Source organism: Conger conger, chromosome 11, assembly GCF_963514075.1.
Source record: "Conger conger chromosome 11, fConCon1.1, whole genome shotgun sequence".
NCBI classification, from domain to species: Eukaryota; Metazoa; Chordata; class Actinopteri; order Anguilliformes; family Congridae; genus Conger; species Conger conger.
Genome location: NC_083770.1, coordinates 39,413,462 through 39,429,726, shown reverse-complemented (window position 1 = coordinate 39,429,726; position 16,265 = coordinate 39,413,462). Strand labels below are relative to the sequence as shown.

Below are 16,265 nucleotides of genomic sequence, written 5' to 3'. Positions count from 1 at the left end.
ACGCGAAAGAAACATTTACTGAAAACAGTTTAAATACAATGGTGTATTTTATAGACCTAATAGAAAATAATTGTTTTAGGCTATAACAGTGCATGCAGAATCTATAAACCGCCTAACCTATTGTCTAACAGTGGAAAAATTATAATAACCAGGTTCCAGTTGCTATGGGTGCACATTTTCAAATTAAACAGATTTAGGTAAAATAATCTTAGCAATGTTACCGTGATAAAGCAGTCCAGACAGTGGCATTTACAGCGGAGTCAGCGAACGGTAATATTGCTGTCTCATTTATACGATATTAGCCACCGCACTTGTGCCCAAGGAACCGTCATTCGATGATATCATTCTCTGTACGCATAAACGATTTCCATTGGTTTCTTTCCCGACAACGACCAACATCCCCCAAGTTATGAACGTTAGCCCAAGTCCTGTTAAGTTAGTTCAATATACGTTTAATTAACTGATTCTACACACGAATCTGGTAATGTCATTTTCAACAATAGGCTACAATTAACACGGGCCTGTACATCGCTAGACAGAGTGCACCTCGGATTGGCTGTAGTGTCTATACAATAAACAGACATTTTTTCTATATTGTGTTGGCTACATCAGAGGCAGTTTAGATGCCACGTAGGTATAACCTACAGGCCTGTATGAAGCAAGCCCAAAGTTTTAGTCCGGAGAGTTAAAGTGTCACAGAATAGCAACATGCGCTCGCTCGTCTTTTGCACGTGGCTTATTGGACAAATTTCAGCCCGGTGATCACTGGCGGCAACGTCGTGAAAATTGAGGGAGACCGATCCACCAAAAAGCCAATGTATAGCCAAAAATAAGCACCTCTCACTACCGGGGAAATAAAACGACTGTTTATACAGAAGTAACAGTTTATTTAGCAGAAGAGAGAAATTCGACACATCAGCAAGAACCCCCCGTCCCGTCCCCCCCCCTACTCTGAGAAAACACCACCCCGGGGAGCTCTTAATTCAACAATGCCGTAACGATAACCTCGCTGAGCTAACGTTAGACTACCTACACAAAGAATAGGACAAATAACATCGATAAGGATCAATTAAAACAATTGAGCATTTGCGCGTGAACAGAATAAACAGTAGTAACGATGTGCGTAAACATCAGCGGACTTCAGTTCGGACTTAAAAGTTAACTCCAAATGTGTATTACACTAATTGCTTTACTGGTGAGAAACAATTCACTTTCACCCAGCGCAATACACATAGTTTTCCACCGGCATCAGTTCGCGAGTTGTGGGCAGATTGCCACGGAACAGAAAATGAAAGAGTTAACTCCACATGTAGAAACATGCATACGTACCAAGTTTAACGGGTGGGTCTTTAAATGTCTGTTTTCTTTCCACTTGAAACGTGTGTAGGCTATATATAGCCTACAAATTCTGAAGAATATAGGTTGTATTAACCAATATTATCGATATTTTAAAAACCTCAATGTCGACCTATCTCAGATCAAGCCAGCATCAGAGATTTAAAAAGTTCATATAAAGAATAAAAGAAAGAGGTTACACATGCAAATTAGCAAAGCAACTCCACTCTTACGATATTCTACGCGTATATCTGAACATTCTGTAAAACTGGACTAAGAAGACAACAAAAACAAAACGCGGAAACGTGAAAATGAGCACTGTTTGGTTCTACTTGTCTCAGTAAAAGTCCTGGGTCTTCTTAGAGTTAAAAAAGGAGAAGATGAGGAAGAAAAAAGGGGGAAAACGTTGCAGAAAAGAGGTCGAAGTGATCAGTAAAGTGTGGAGTGGAGTTCGATCAGTGCGCTGGAACGACAGGGTTAAATTCCCTGTGACGTGACGTCACCAACGTCCGGGTTGACAGCTGTCATTTTGAAAACCAATTGTCACATCATAAATAAAACTAAACAGCAGAGAAGCAAAATAACCGGCACACTTGAGGGGAAATTGCAATGAAAATAGGCCATTTAATATTGATTTATGACAGAATATTTTAATTTATTACTACACTGTTAATAATAAAAATATATATTAGTACCCCCTATTAGGTATGGGTAGCGTGATAATATAAAAAATGTTAAGCCTAAAATACAATGTATTTTATACATTGTGGTTAATTTCACAGTAGGCTACGACAAATGTATATATTGATATCCGTAAGTTGCCTGCGTCAGCAGTCCTTTAATGTGCAAACTGTGAAAGAGCCTTAAGAAGCATAAAACAGCCAAACCAATATCAATCGTTGGTATAATGACGGGATAATTGGGCTCGTGTTAGTTGAAATTGCAAAAAACATTCCCTTAATGTGTATGATAGCCATGTTAGAATACAGGGCAGCCTACGGGCCTTGCCGGGTGGAAGTTTACATGGTAGCCTAAATATTTTGTTCAGGTCAGAAAAACAAACAACAATCATTAAAGTAAAAGTTGCTCATAGGCTGCCTTTATCACTTTGTGATTTATGGCGAGTCTATAAAACCTAGGAACCGACAGGTTAAACCGGATCTCTGGACAGGACGCGGGACAATGGGTAACGGGATGTCATGCTACCGTTTAAACGCGGAAAAAAGACTAATTTCTTAGCGGTAAGAACAAAAAATAGAGTGGAGAAGGTAGACTACAGGTCTGCTGTAGCTTAATAGACGCAGTATTCTGTGATTCATTTGGCCTAGATTCGTGTGACAATTAGGCTAGTTTAATTTGTGTTTGATTTGCACTTTGTTGTACGTCGCTCTGGATAAGAGCGTCTGCTAAATGCCACGCAATGTAATGTAATGTAATGTAAAAATGGTAATGGTTGATCGGTGAATGATTTAACAGATACTGTAGTATGGCTATAAAGAACAGTACCCTACAATTTTCTCCACTTGAAGGTACTGGTAAGTAAAATTATTTGTACACATTGAAACGGACTACTTTTAACCAAAATAAAAGATACATTATTGCGTTATTCCTAATTAGTTAACTTTTTTAAAAGTTTCAACATAATAATAAAAAAAGAAAAAGCCCTTGTGCAAATGTTTGGGAACCCTGTCAGTTAGTGTTTTGTAACTGCTCGGGCAACTATAAGCACTTGTAAACGCTTCCTGGAGCCAGCTCAGAATTTTTCAATTCTCACTTTTGGAATGTTTCCCCCATTCTTCCTGGCAGAACACCTCTAGCTCAGAAATAATCTTTGACCTCCTTGCATATATGGCATCCACAGATTTTCAATAATATTCTGGGGACTGTGGTGGCCATTCCAAAACCTTTATCGGTCTTTCCTGGAGGTACTTTATGGTCGGTACTAGGTATGCTTTGGATCATTGTCTTGCTGGAATACCCAACCTCTCTTCAACTTCAATGTATTCAAATACTTCAGAATAAAAAGTTCAGCCCTGGAATTATATTCACCTGTGGGGTGACATTAGCTCAGGGCGGGGGGGCAGTGGCTCACGTGGTAAGAGCAGGCGTCTGCCCGTTCGATTCTGCGCTGGGTGTGTCGAAGTGTCCTTGAGCAAGACACCGAACACCCAAATTGGTTGGAGCCTTGCATGGCAGCCGATCACCGTTGGTATGCATATGACCGGGTGAATGAGAAGCATCAATTGTACAGCAATTTGGATAAAGGTGCTATAAAAATTCCAACCATTTACCTGACCCTAACAAGTAAATAACCTGAATCTGGGAAGTAGTAATCACCTTTTTTAGAAGTAACAAATAATCCAAAAGGGTCCCCAAACTTTTGCACAGGGCACTCTCCCTTTTTTATCATTTATAAACAGTAAAAAATGAAAGTAAAACAGCAATCTTGCTTTAAAATTTGCAGAAAAGTCTCATTTTAACTGTGTTCCATTTAGAGTTCAGGTTTTCTTTTGATCACACACAGATTCACTGTAACAGACCAGATATATAAACCAGGGGTGCCCAAATCTTTCCACCTCACTGAAAAGATGGCCTACCCAATGAATGGGACTGAAATTCTAAAGGCGTTTAGCAAATACTATTATGCAGATCGGCTTTCAGCTATTTTACACAGAGATGTGCACATGCATACATGATACAGTTCTGGTTAGACATGCTGTTCATGGATGGGCTTCAACAGCAGCACACACTCAGTCTCACATACATGGTTTGTACATTATTCTGCAACGCCGCCACACCCGTTATCTATTGGATTCTAACCAAAATAAATATAACGAGTTACGTGTTTGCTTTCTGCGCGTTATTACAGAGATTTACGATCACAGTGTTTGGTGAGGTTTAAAAAAAAGGGCATCAGAATCACAGCCGTGAAGTTACCACGGGAAAAGAGTGCCGTCAAACACACGTGTTCTCACGTCTTTATTTTCACATCACAATAAACCTTCATTTAAACCGACTCACAATCACACAAATGAACACAACAACAAAATGATAACAAAAAGGAATGCGGACACATTACGCTATAGACCTGGGACGTTCTGCGACTCGTCTTCCGGACGTGATGACGTAAACAAAGTCAGAAGTCATGTCATCACCATCGTGTCCCCCAGGGCTAATCGGCCGTCCACATTCTCCAGTGATTGCCACATTTCCTCCATTCTGAAATCACTGTATAGGCGCACAGCCAATTCTCCAACGTAAACTGAACCGGGAAAAAGAGTACTTATGACTCTAACAGAGCCGCCGCGGCCCCTGTTCGACTCATATTAACTCGTAAATCAGAGTTGATTTAACACTGATCATTCTGCCGTGCATTATTGTCAGGAACGCCATACGTTATTGGTCCCCATGCATGCCGCCTGTGTTTGAAACTCTGGGCGCTTGGGAACAGAGTGACTGAAGTTGTGATGGAGCTTTGTAGAAATCAGATGTGGGGTGTATTGGTAGTACCCCATCACTCAAATAAGCCACACAGCAAAAATGGCTAGTGTCAAATAAATTATGAAAGAGTGCAATTTACATTGCTAGAGCACATTTGAGTCTCTTTTCGTGAAACACTGTTTGTGTTCAATTGACACTGAAAATTGCACTCAGCAGCTGCATTAAAGGTTTTATTTTAAGTTTTGTTTTGGTTGGGTGCAAATACCATATACATTTCACTAACCAAAATGTCAATTGCAACAAAAGAAGACATTTTTTTTAAATGTCAGTGTCTGCAGTAACTGTCAGTGTCTGTGACTAAAGGGGCTAAAGTTTTAGGCCCAGTTTCTCAGACACAGATTAAGCTTAGTCTGGGACTAAATTGAGTTTTGTATGGAGAATCTCCATTCATAATTGAATTTACTCTAGGACTAGGCTTAATCTGTCTCTGTGAAACTGGCCCTTAAAGTATCATGAGTTTTGCAAACCCATTCTAGTGGAGGTTTGAGAGAGCATTTTGGGCTGAGGACCATGGAGGTGATTCGACTGACCTGGGGTCAGCCCTACATGTCCAGCTCCCCCTGCTTTATCCTAATAAGCTCAAATTTAACACTATTCCCAGATCAGGACCTCCGTTGATTATGTCTGGATTGTGGATCCAGAAACAGATTACCCCATGTAAAATACTACATTAAGCATGCTCAACATAAACTTTAATTATACTTCAAGTATTCTTATGTATAAAATGGTGGACTTCAGATATACTCCAGCATACTGTTTTATCAGATAGGACCCTCTACACCTCCTAACTTTACTCATTATGAGCTAAAACGCAAAACTAAGATCACCCACGACAAAAGCCCACCTTCACAAAGACTTAAGAGTAGGAGACTGACCTAGGATCAGCTTTCCACTGTTCAGATCCTAACCGTATACATTACAAACCAAAACGCAAAAACTGATCCTAGACCACTGACTGCACTCAAACTTGTGCTGATGCATTTTCAGGATCCCCTCTCCCATCAGAACTACAAAAGTCTTTGCAAAATTTCTAAAACAGGCCAAAAACTGATCTGAGATCAGTCCTCCAGCTCTATAGATGCTTTGTGGATATGAGGGTGGGTGTGGGACGGAAGTGTGGAAGAGAAGAAGAAGAAGAAGAAGAAGAAGAAGAAGAAGAGGTGGTGGGACGGAAAAGACGACCGGTGCAAAAAACAGGAGGGGAGGGGAACAGAGCCAAAATGGAGAACTAACCTGAAAAGCACCTTTATAAAACTACAAAGAAACAACATGCTTTAAGTGGAGGGGTGGGGTGGATAATTCTCCCCCAGGAAAGACGGTAATTAGGCAGGAAGGAGGGAGGGAGCAGGGCGTTTCAGGCAGACCGGCGGCAGACACGGATCCCCACAGACATTCCTCTGAGCTCTGCACACGTGACCCTGGAGATATTTACTACACAGAGTGCCCCCCCCCCCCCAACACACACACACACACACACACACACACACACAGCCTGCAGCTCCTGTGTGTGTGAGAGCAACCTGAAGTGTGTGTACATGACACAGCGCTGCCTCTCTCTCACTCTCTATTTCTCTCTCACACACACACACACACACACTCTCTTTCACTCATGCTCTCGTTCACACTCTCATTCCCTCTCACTCTCACACACACCCTCTCTTTTTCACACACTCACACACTTTGTCCTACACACACTTTCTATCTCTCACACACGCTTGCACTCTCCTCTCTCTCTCTTTGTGGTCTCTAAGTGGCGGGGTCCAGGGGCTGGGTGACGTAGCTCTCTCCCTCTCTATGTCCGAACCTGGAACTTTCCAGCCTTGGTCATGTACTTGATGCCTTTGAAGGGTTTGTACTTTTCACCGTACATATCCAGCCGATTCACCTTCAAACCTGGCAAAAAAAAAGAAATGAATAAAAAGGTTTAAAAAAATACAAAATAGCCGACATTTCATGCCTGTGTCTGTTCACTTGTAAGAACAATCTGAGTTTATGTTCTATAGTGGAGTAAGACTATGATCAAAATGAGCCAAGGAATGACTGTGCTCACTTGCTCCACCTGGTGGGCAGTTAAGAGAGCGCGCTGGTTAATGAGGAGACTCAGTCACATGACACTGTGCTGAGCAAGCAGTCACAGCTGAGTGCAGTCGGCAGTGGGAGGTCATTCTGCCAGCAGAGATAGTTTATCAGCAGAAACAAGATACTCCACTCTGCACTCCACAGTGGATACCCTGTCTCTGTGATGGGGAACCTACAGTTCTGTGGAAGGCATGGACCCGATAAGCAAATAAGGCCGCTCCTAATTTGGTTCTAAACGCTACACACAAAACGATAACAAGCAAGTCAATGCCAAAGCACGGAGAACCCCCCGCAGGAACTCCAACAGGAACTCACTTTCTGTAGTTGTGTTTCTGTAGTCAGAAAACCTGCTCTAGAGGGTCGGGCCCTACCTGAGATGGCCATCTGCTGGATCTTGAACTGGATGTTGATGGTGGGGTTCTCGTCCGGCTTGGAGCTGCCGGCCTGCAGGCTCATGGACCCCTTCAGACTGGGCAGCTTCTGGGGGTTGATCTTCCCCACGTCCCAGGACAGCATCTGAACACAGGGAGAGGGCAGCGTCGTTACCTCGGCTGAGGCCGAGGACGCAGACACGCTAGCGGCTCACTCACTCACTCACGCACGCAGCACGCACGCACGCACGCAGGCACGCAGCACGCACGCACGTAGGCACGCAGCACGGACGCATGGCTACACATTGAAGAATAGTAAATAAATCAGAATGAGTTATTTAGCTGATAAAAACATCAGGTACATAAATGTAACGAATACTGCGCTGGTAAAGCCCCTGGACAGCAGAGTGGATGCAGGGTGAGGGCGCGTTACCTTGGTGACGGGGTCGAAGGTGAAGGTGCCCTGGGAGGAGGTGAGGTTGGTGTTGAGGACTCCCCGCGGCAGCTGGCTGCTCACGAGCACAGACTCCACGGCCTTGCCCATGGTCTGCTTGGGCCCGAGCGTCAGCTCGAAACGCCCCTGAGAACTGCCCTCCCGGAACGTGATGTTGTGTTTGACGTAGACGGGGATGGCCACCAGGCTGCAGGGCAGAACGCACAGAGTCAGAGAAGAAGTTATCTGAGCAAAGTACTGTGGGAAATGTTGGGACCGATGGCGTCTTCCTTAATTGCAGAAGGGCGGCCTGTAGCGTAGTGGTTAAGGTAAATGACTGAGACACGCAAGGTTGGTGGTTCTAATCCCGGTGTAGCCACGATAAGATCCGCACAGCCCTTGGGCCCTTGAGCAAGGCCCTTAACCCTGCATTGCTCCAGGAGAGGATTGTCTCCTGCTTAGTCTAATCAACTGTACGTCGCTCTGGATAAGAGCGTCTGCCAAAATGCCAATAATGTAATGTAATGCAGAAGCTTCATAAGGACGTCAGAAGCAAAATAGTTTAAACTGCGGATGATGGAAAATTTGGGCCACGCCAACAGCTTGTTATCCACCAAGATAATCTAAAGAATCCATAAGTGAGCAGGTAAACCTGGCAAAATGATTTTAAAAAATGTAAAGCAAAATGTAAAGTTCTGCATGTGGAAATTGAACATTTAATACAGGATTATTAGGATGTTTTACAAATAATCTAAAGTAGAAGGTGACGAAAGTCTGTTACGATGTAGCAAGCATTGTGTTGCGGCAAAGTGGAAAAAAGGACACTTTCATGATGAATAATCAAAGATGGGCAACCCAACACAGCGTGATATAAAGCACTATGGCAACATGAGTAATGCACAGTTTCCACCAATCGAGCCCCAGCGTATAGTACACCTGAACTGCTGCAGTAATGCGGTGAAGCACTGAATAATTTATCACACTGGGCCGTTTAATCAAGAGCAATGCTCCTGCCTCAGTGAATCTAGGACGGGAATGTGACATGGATGGAGGTGGACATGCATTACACACACACACACACACACACACACACACACACACACACACACACACCTGCTGGAACTGTGTGTGTGTATACATGTGTGATAGACATGACTGCAGTATAACTGTGTGAGTGTGTGTGAGTGTGACAGACATGACTGCAGTATAACTGTGTGAGTGTGTGTGTGTGACAGAAATGACTGCAGTATTGTAACTGTTGTGTGTTTGCATGTGTGTTTGCGTGCGTGTGTGTGTGTGTGTGTAACTATGTGTCTGTGTGTGTGCGTGCGTGTGTGCGTGTGTGCGTGCGTGCGTGCTAGACATGACTGCAGTATAACAGTGTGTGTGTGTGCGTGTCTGCGTGTGTGCGTGTGTGCGTGTGTGCGTGTGTGCGTGCGTGCGTGCGTGCTAGACATGACTGCAGTATAACAGTGTGTGTGTGTGCGTGTCTGCGTGTGTGTGTGTGTGCGTGTGTGTGTTTGAGAATGACCCTGGAAAGGCACTCACTTCTGGGAGCTGACATGGTAGGACAGCAGCCGGAAGTTTCCGTCAGGGGGGATGAAGGACAGGATCCTCTCGGCCTCCCAGCGCTTGAAGCGCACGCAGGGGTGGAAGCTGACATCATCCAGGAGCCTGGGGTTCTGCAGGGACAGAGAGCATGCTGGGAGTTCAGGCAGGAAACAGGAAATGGGAGACACGGGCAAAGACACTGTCACACAAAGACACTCTCACACACTCTTACACATAGACAGAAACAGATACCCTCACACAGACACACGCTCACATGCTCACACACACCACACAAGCTCTTGACACATCCTGCAGGAAGAAATAATTACACAGGACTGCTAACACCAGGTGACTAATCTCTTCAGTAAAAGGCACAAAGTTTTTCTGAGGACAAGTTGACTTCACACGTAGTGTTTCAGAAAACAGGTTTTCTGTGGCTGTGTGCAAATACAGTATCAGCACGAGCAAACACAAAACTAAGGCCAACAGGAACGGCCATTTCACTGCTAATGTGCTAAATTATCAGTTTAAATAGCACACTAGTGAGGGTGGAGTCCCGGGACTGTGTGTGTGTGTGTGTGTGTGTGGGTGTGTGAGTGAGCGAGTGAATGGTATGGGTGTGAGTGTGCATGTGTACAGTATATGTGTGTGTGTGTGTGTGTGTGGCATGGGTGTGGGTGTGCATGTGTACAGTGTATATGTGTATGTGTATGTGTATGTGTGTGTGTGTGTGTGTGTGTGTGTGTGTGCATGTTTACAGTATATGTGTGTGTGTGTGTGTGTGTGTGTGTGTGTGTGTGTGTGAGTGAGTGGCATGGGTGTGTGTGTGCATGTGTACAGTGTATGTGTGTGTGTATGCGTGTGTGTGTGTGTGCATGTTTACAGTATATGTGTGTGTGTGTGTGTGTGTGTGTGTGTGTGTCCTTGTTCAGACTGGGTGCAGTGTGTTTGAGGGAAGGCGAGGGATGGCGTACTCACCATGAAGGAGAGGGTGAGGTCGGGCATGCCCGTCAGTTTGACGCAGGCGTCAATCACACCCTGTATCTCCGCGGTGATGGTGGAACCTGGGGGGGGGGAGAAGGTGAGAGGGTGAACACCACGCAACGGGGGGATGAACGTTCATCCCCATTCTCCGCCACCTGGTGCGCCCCATACTGCTACTGCTGCACACTTCCTCATTCAGAAAGGGTTTGTGATGTCAGAGAGAGGAACAGGGAAAGGCTTCTGTGGTCACAGAGTGAATTATGTCTCTCTCAAATGGTTTAAAGACTCGAGATCAAAACATTAAAAAAATGATGCGAGACATTTGCTTGATGTCACACTGTAGAGTTTCGATACCATATGCTGTGTTTCCTGTGTCCATAAGTACAGCAGAGATTACGGCACAGGAAACCAAGGTGACAGACAGGGGAGGTCATTTTAATTCCAACTGTTAGCACATTGATGAACATCTTAATTTATAACCACCATATTTTATGTATGTGGCGGCACGGATGGTGCAGTGGGTAGCACTGCCGCCTCACAGCGAGGAGGTCCTGGGTTTAAATCCCCGTCGGCCGGGGCCTCTCTGTGCGGAGTTTGCATGTTCTCCCCGTGTTCGCGTGGGTTTCCTCCGGGTACTCCGGTTTCCTCCCACAGTCCAAAGACATGCATGTTAGGCTGCTTGGAGAGTCTAAATTGCCCGTAGGTATGAGTGTGTGAGTGTATGGTGTGTGTGCCCTGCGATGGACTGGCGACCTGTCCAGGGTGTATTCCTGCCTTTCGCCCAATGTATGCTGGGATAGGCTCCAGCTCCCCTGCGACCCTGTTCAGGATAAGCGGGTTCAGATAATGGATGGATGGATATTTTATTTAACTTATTTAACCTTTGTTTTACCAGGTGAGTCCCATTGGGATTACAAGATCTCTTTTTCGAGGGAGCCTTGGCCAAGACAGCAGCAATACAGTGCTACAAAAAACCACATAAAAACAATAACAACAACAACAACAACAACATATAAGCTCTTAGGGCCTGCTAAGACCTTTAGTATGTACAAGCAAAACCAATAACACGACCAATGATTGGTCATGGTATTTGCATTGCCCCAATCACAGGCTGTGTTATTAGTTTTGTATGTGCTCAAATGCTTTGCATAAGCTAAAGGTCTTTGTAAATCAGGCCATAAATGATGAAAATGAGCTCGTTAGCTAACTCTGGTGCATTTACATTGATGTACAAACTGAAAGCTGTTGATTAATGTGCACTGTCCCTGATAAATAAATAAATAATGAATGTGTTACGTACCCGACTTGTCAATGATGGCGTCGATCTCCTCCACCACGTCGAAGTAGGCCTCGTTGTTGGTGTATTTCACTCCTGTGCGTCGCCATGGCACCACCGACAGCTGGCCCGTCGGCAACTGCTCTCCGACATTTGTGCTTCCTGTGCCAAAAACACCCAACAGTCGCTGTAGAGCCCCACTCCATAAAACCCCAAATACTGCCAATCTTTATTCCATAGCACCCCAAATACTGCCATGCTTTATTCCGTAACACACCAAATACTACCAGACTTTATTCCATAACACCCCAAATACTGCCAGTCTTTATTCTATCACAGACCAAATACTGCCATACTCCATAACACCCTACATTCTGCAGAGGTATGGAGTTTTTACAGTACCTGTTATAAATTGTATGTATGTACAGGGCCTGGTATAGTGATGTGCATGCAGCAGCTGTTATAGTGTTGATGGACAGTACCTGTTATGGAGTTGATGTACAGTACCTGTATGGTGTTGATGGACAGTAACTGTTATGGAGTTGATGTACAGTACTCATGGTGTTGATGTATAGTACCAGTTATGGAATTGATGTACAGTACTCATATGGTGTTGATGTACAGTACCTGTACGGTGTTGATGTATAGTACCAGTTATTGAATTGATGTACAGTACTCATATGGTGTTGATGTATAGTATACCTGTATGGTGTTGATGTACAGTACCTGTTATGGAGTTGATGTACAGTAATTATTATGGTGTTTATGTACAGTACCTGCTATGAAGTTGATGTACAGTACTCATATGGTGTTGATGTACAGTACCTGTATGGTGTTGATGTACAGTACTCATATAGTGTTGATGTACAGTACCTGTTATGGTGTTGATGTACAGTACCTGTTATGAAGTTGATGGACAGTACCTGTTATGGTGTTGACCACAGTGCGCAGGATGGTGGGAGGTTTGATGAGCTCCTTCAGGATGTTGGACTCGGTGGCCAGAGGGAAGCCATTATCCAGCATCTCCTCCAGCAGCTCGTACACAACCACCACATTGTCCTTTATCGCTGCCTCTGTGCACACCCCAAAATAATCCTAACCAGAGAGAGACAGTGTGTGTTTGTGACAGAGAGAGAGAGAGTGAGGGCAGGAAAGAGGGAGGGAGACATAGAGAGGGAGGGAGATGGAGAAAGTGTAAGGTTAAAAGAGGGAGGCAGAGAGAGACATGACAAAAAGAGTTTATCCATTAAACCATATGACCCAGTGGAGACACTGGGATAGTCACACACTCACACACTCACACAATCACACACACACACACACACACACACACACACACACACACACACACACACAAACTCAATCTGATGTACTGCTATGACCTAAACATGCCTGCATTCACACAAAGCATTCACACAACCGATAATTACAACCACAAACATAAAGGGCATTTCTGATAATTCAATGCAACAGAAGCAGCTTCAGAGTAGCTCCCCCTCTCCCTCCCTCCCCCTCTCCCTCCCTCCCTCTTTCATTAGAGGTCTGTTCTGCTAGCAGGCGTGTGCCTGGTCACGAGTGTGATATCCTGGGGGGTGGAGGGGTACAAGGAATAATCTGTCTGGAACAAATCTCCACTGGCCCCTCATTAAGATTCTCAGCCACACTGCCTAATGCCCTGTAAATGGAGAGCAGTACATGCATTTGTTCAGTCTACTGTGATAGATTAGTTAACTGTGTAAATACGAAAACAAAAGGATGGTTATGTACATCATGGGAATTTTTCTGCATTGCTTTTTATTAATTATTTGGGCACTGCATACACTAAGTTGGTGTTAAAACATTTGAGAAAGTTTGGATCTATAGGGTGGTTACGCTTGATCTGATGGGTGGAACTGGTGGAAACCCAACCCTGTGGCTCCACGCCGCAGAAATGTCACCACATCCAGAAACACAGGGACTCTTTCTGAGGCAGAACAAGCAGGAGCTCCTCCCAAACAACAAACAGCCACAATCACTACTCTCAGAAAGTGGTTACGTTCAAACTAAATAGGCACAAACAACACTGATTATGCAGACACACCAGATAACTCGGCTCATGTGTTCATCTAATCCTCCCCTCTTATTAGTGACAGGAGGTTCTGGTTGGTAGTTTCTGGCGCTGTATTACTGTATGGTTGTTGGCCAAATTTCTTAACGACCCTTTAGATGATGCATTAAATTAAACGGTTTCAGCTTCCATAGTAGAAAGAAATTACAGTGATAAATACAGAGATGAGTATCTGGTGGGTTCATAGAATATGTGCTGCTTCTCTGTATTGTAAAATCAAGCTGAACAGCTTCAAAATTGAGCTGGTCAAGAACATCATAAGCTGGTCTAGCTGGGTATGAGCCTGTCAACCAGCTACCAGTGGTTTCAAAACATAGCTTGAGCTGGTCAAACCATGTCAAGCTGGGAGCTGGTCTGAACTGGTCAATCAGGCTAGTGCTGGTAGCTTCTGAGCTGGTAGCTGGTCAAACCAGCTGTTTCAAAATCTAGTTTGAGCTGTTTTTTCCAGTAGGGAAAGCAGATCACAATCACACACACACACACACACACACACACACACACACACACACACACACACACACACACACACACACACACACACACACACACACACACACACACACACACACACACACACACACACACACACACACACACACGGTCTACGCACCTGGAACGTGTCAACCACCCGGTGCAGGAACTCGATGACGAACAGCGGCGGCACCTCGCTCTGGATGACGGCCACGAAGTAGATGCGGTGCCGGAGGACGCTGATGAGGTAATGGTGCGGCGTGGGGATTACTGGGGGCACATTCTCCGGCTCACTCGCCCTCTCCTGGGCCTCGAAGAAGTAATCGCACACCGAGCGGCTGACCACGCTCTTCCAATGCTTCTCCAGGAAGATGTCCCCGGAGGAGTTGACCAGAAACAGGCTGTGGATCATTCTAACGGCCGGGGTTTAGGACACGATGAGGGGGCCGGGGCTTAGGACACGATGAGGGGACCGGACTGTGACGCTCGGACCACAGGGGTCTGACACGGTAGCCCTGCTGCTTCGTTCAGAGAAACTTTTACGGAGGTTTGGGGTACTGCCTGGTCACAGTTTTGGACTTTCTTAGCAGGTCCAGATAGTCTGAATAGCCAGGGGGTATCTGAGGAAGAGGGGGCGCGGGGCATAAACACAAAAGAAGAGTATCATGAATGGGACGGGGGAGAGGAAGGAGAGAGAAGGCTAGCTGATATCTACCGCTTTAATATTCATCAGCAGTATTAAGTTCGCAAAGATGGAGACGTGTCAGGTCACTCCGCCTACAGCGTGAACACGCAAAGACGTGTCGTGCAGTGAAGTCAAAGCAGCTAACGGCGAATTAGCTAACTGTATTCTTCCTATTTTCCCTCGGATCTATCTGGGAATAAATTGCATCCGATTGCGTATCTGTTGGTGTGTCCACTTCTCTCCTCCCAATTTCATCACACGGATGTCTTGTGACAACGAGAACACGGTCACACAGGCTATACTATCTATTTTCTATAAAATGAACATTTTACTCGAGCATGGTCAGTAACTCACTGTATGTGACGGTCAGAAATAGTCTAGCCATTCTTACGAGAAAGCTGTACTCACCGTTTTCGGCTCCGTAATGATTTTTATCCGGTTTTATTCTTTCAATGGAAAGACTTACAAGGCCGTTCGCTTCCTCCTCCGTTATTTTGACCGAAACAGAGATTAGATGGATGACATCCACCAAAGCCAATCAGGTTACTCAGAAGGCTGGGCTGTCCGGCCTCCTCTCGGCAGTCATTGGTTAAGGAGGCGGAAATAAAGATGTCGTCCGCAACCAACCATCATTGGACAGGGATCGGTAAACAGCGGCTTCTCGAAGTGGCATTGGCTTGAGCAAAGGAATACTGATCTAAGGACATTTTGTGTCAACGCAACATTGTTTGTTTCGCCCTATGGTTTCGCCTCACACAGCGGCGGATTTCATTTTGTCAAGAGGCACAGCAACAGTCATTTCAAGGAAAACCGGTGTGCGAAGCTAAACGACTATCACTCCAGTAAAGAGACTTCTAACAGGCTCTAATTTTATTTGTATTTTTTTTTACGTTCGATATTCTGTGAATGTAGGTTATCACATCTGTTTACATCACCGTCATTTTAAACTAACGTTACCGTCTGCTCTTGTACTGCAGTGTATGCAAATATGATTTTACTGAAAAATAATCTATTACATTTATGGTTTTAATTAACATCATTAATTACAGCATAAAAAAACGCCCTGCAGAAAGATCCTGTCTCGAAAAGGTAGCATTTACTGTGGTTGCCATTTATTGGGCAAACCCTGCTTACGTTCTGTTGCTAGTATGTTTTCTGTCGCCGTTACGCATACATCTTCATCAGCGCCCATCCATGCAATGCAGCGCATGCACTGAATGATCCCAGCAGAGCGTTCTCGTGGTGTGCAACACGACGCACTGCGCTGCGCTGCTGATTCTGCTCGGTCCATCTAAAAGCACGCATTTTCACACCAGCGGCCAAATGATAGCTGTTCATCGGTTCACACCGTAGCGTACATGCGTTATAGGTTAATAGCAAGATAATTTACAGGTGCTAAAAGATTATCGCAAAGGAATAAAAAAATCATCCTACTTGATTTATGCTGGATAACATCGGCTAGCGTGCATAAC

The 16,265-nt window shown here is 44.8% G+C and overlaps 1 protein-coding gene across 1 annotated transcript; it reads right to left on the bottom strand.

The window, feature by feature from the left end:
• Positions 1-4,301: 4,301 nt before the first annotated feature.
• ap3m2 (adaptor related protein complex 3 subunit mu 2) lies at positions 4,302-15,396 on the bottom strand. The gene is made up of 9 exons (XM_061260176.1): positions 15,202-15,396; positions 14,248-14,728; positions 12,454-12,625; positions 11,555-11,692; positions 10,249-10,334; positions 9,268-9,401; positions 7,720-7,927; positions 7,287-7,431; positions 4,302-6,729 (listed from the first exon to the last, which is right to left on the bottom strand). The coding sequence occupies exons 2-9, from the start codon at positions 14,518-14,520 to the stop codon at positions 6,629-6,631; spliced, it is 1,257 nt and encodes a 418-aa protein (XP_061116160.1). The 5' UTR covers positions 14,521-14,728; positions 15,202-15,396; the 3' UTR covers positions 4,302-6,628.
• Positions 15,397-16,265: the final 869 nt, after the last annotated feature.

Excerpts from the sequence above, each read along its gene's own strand:
- ap3m2 (XM_061260176.1), bottom strand. The coding sequence starts at position 14,520 with ATGATCCACAGCCTGTTTCTGGTCAACTCCTCCGGGGACATCTTCCTG. Across the intron at positions 10,335-11,554 it reads CGCCATCATTGACAAGTCGG|GTTCCACCATCACCGCGGAG; the intron begins GTACGTAACACA and ends CCCCCCCCCCAG. Across the intron at positions 7,928-9,267 it reads TACCATGTCAGCTCCCAGAA|CCTGGTGGCCATCCCCGTCT; the intron begins GTGAGTGCCTTT and ends TCTGCCCTGCAG.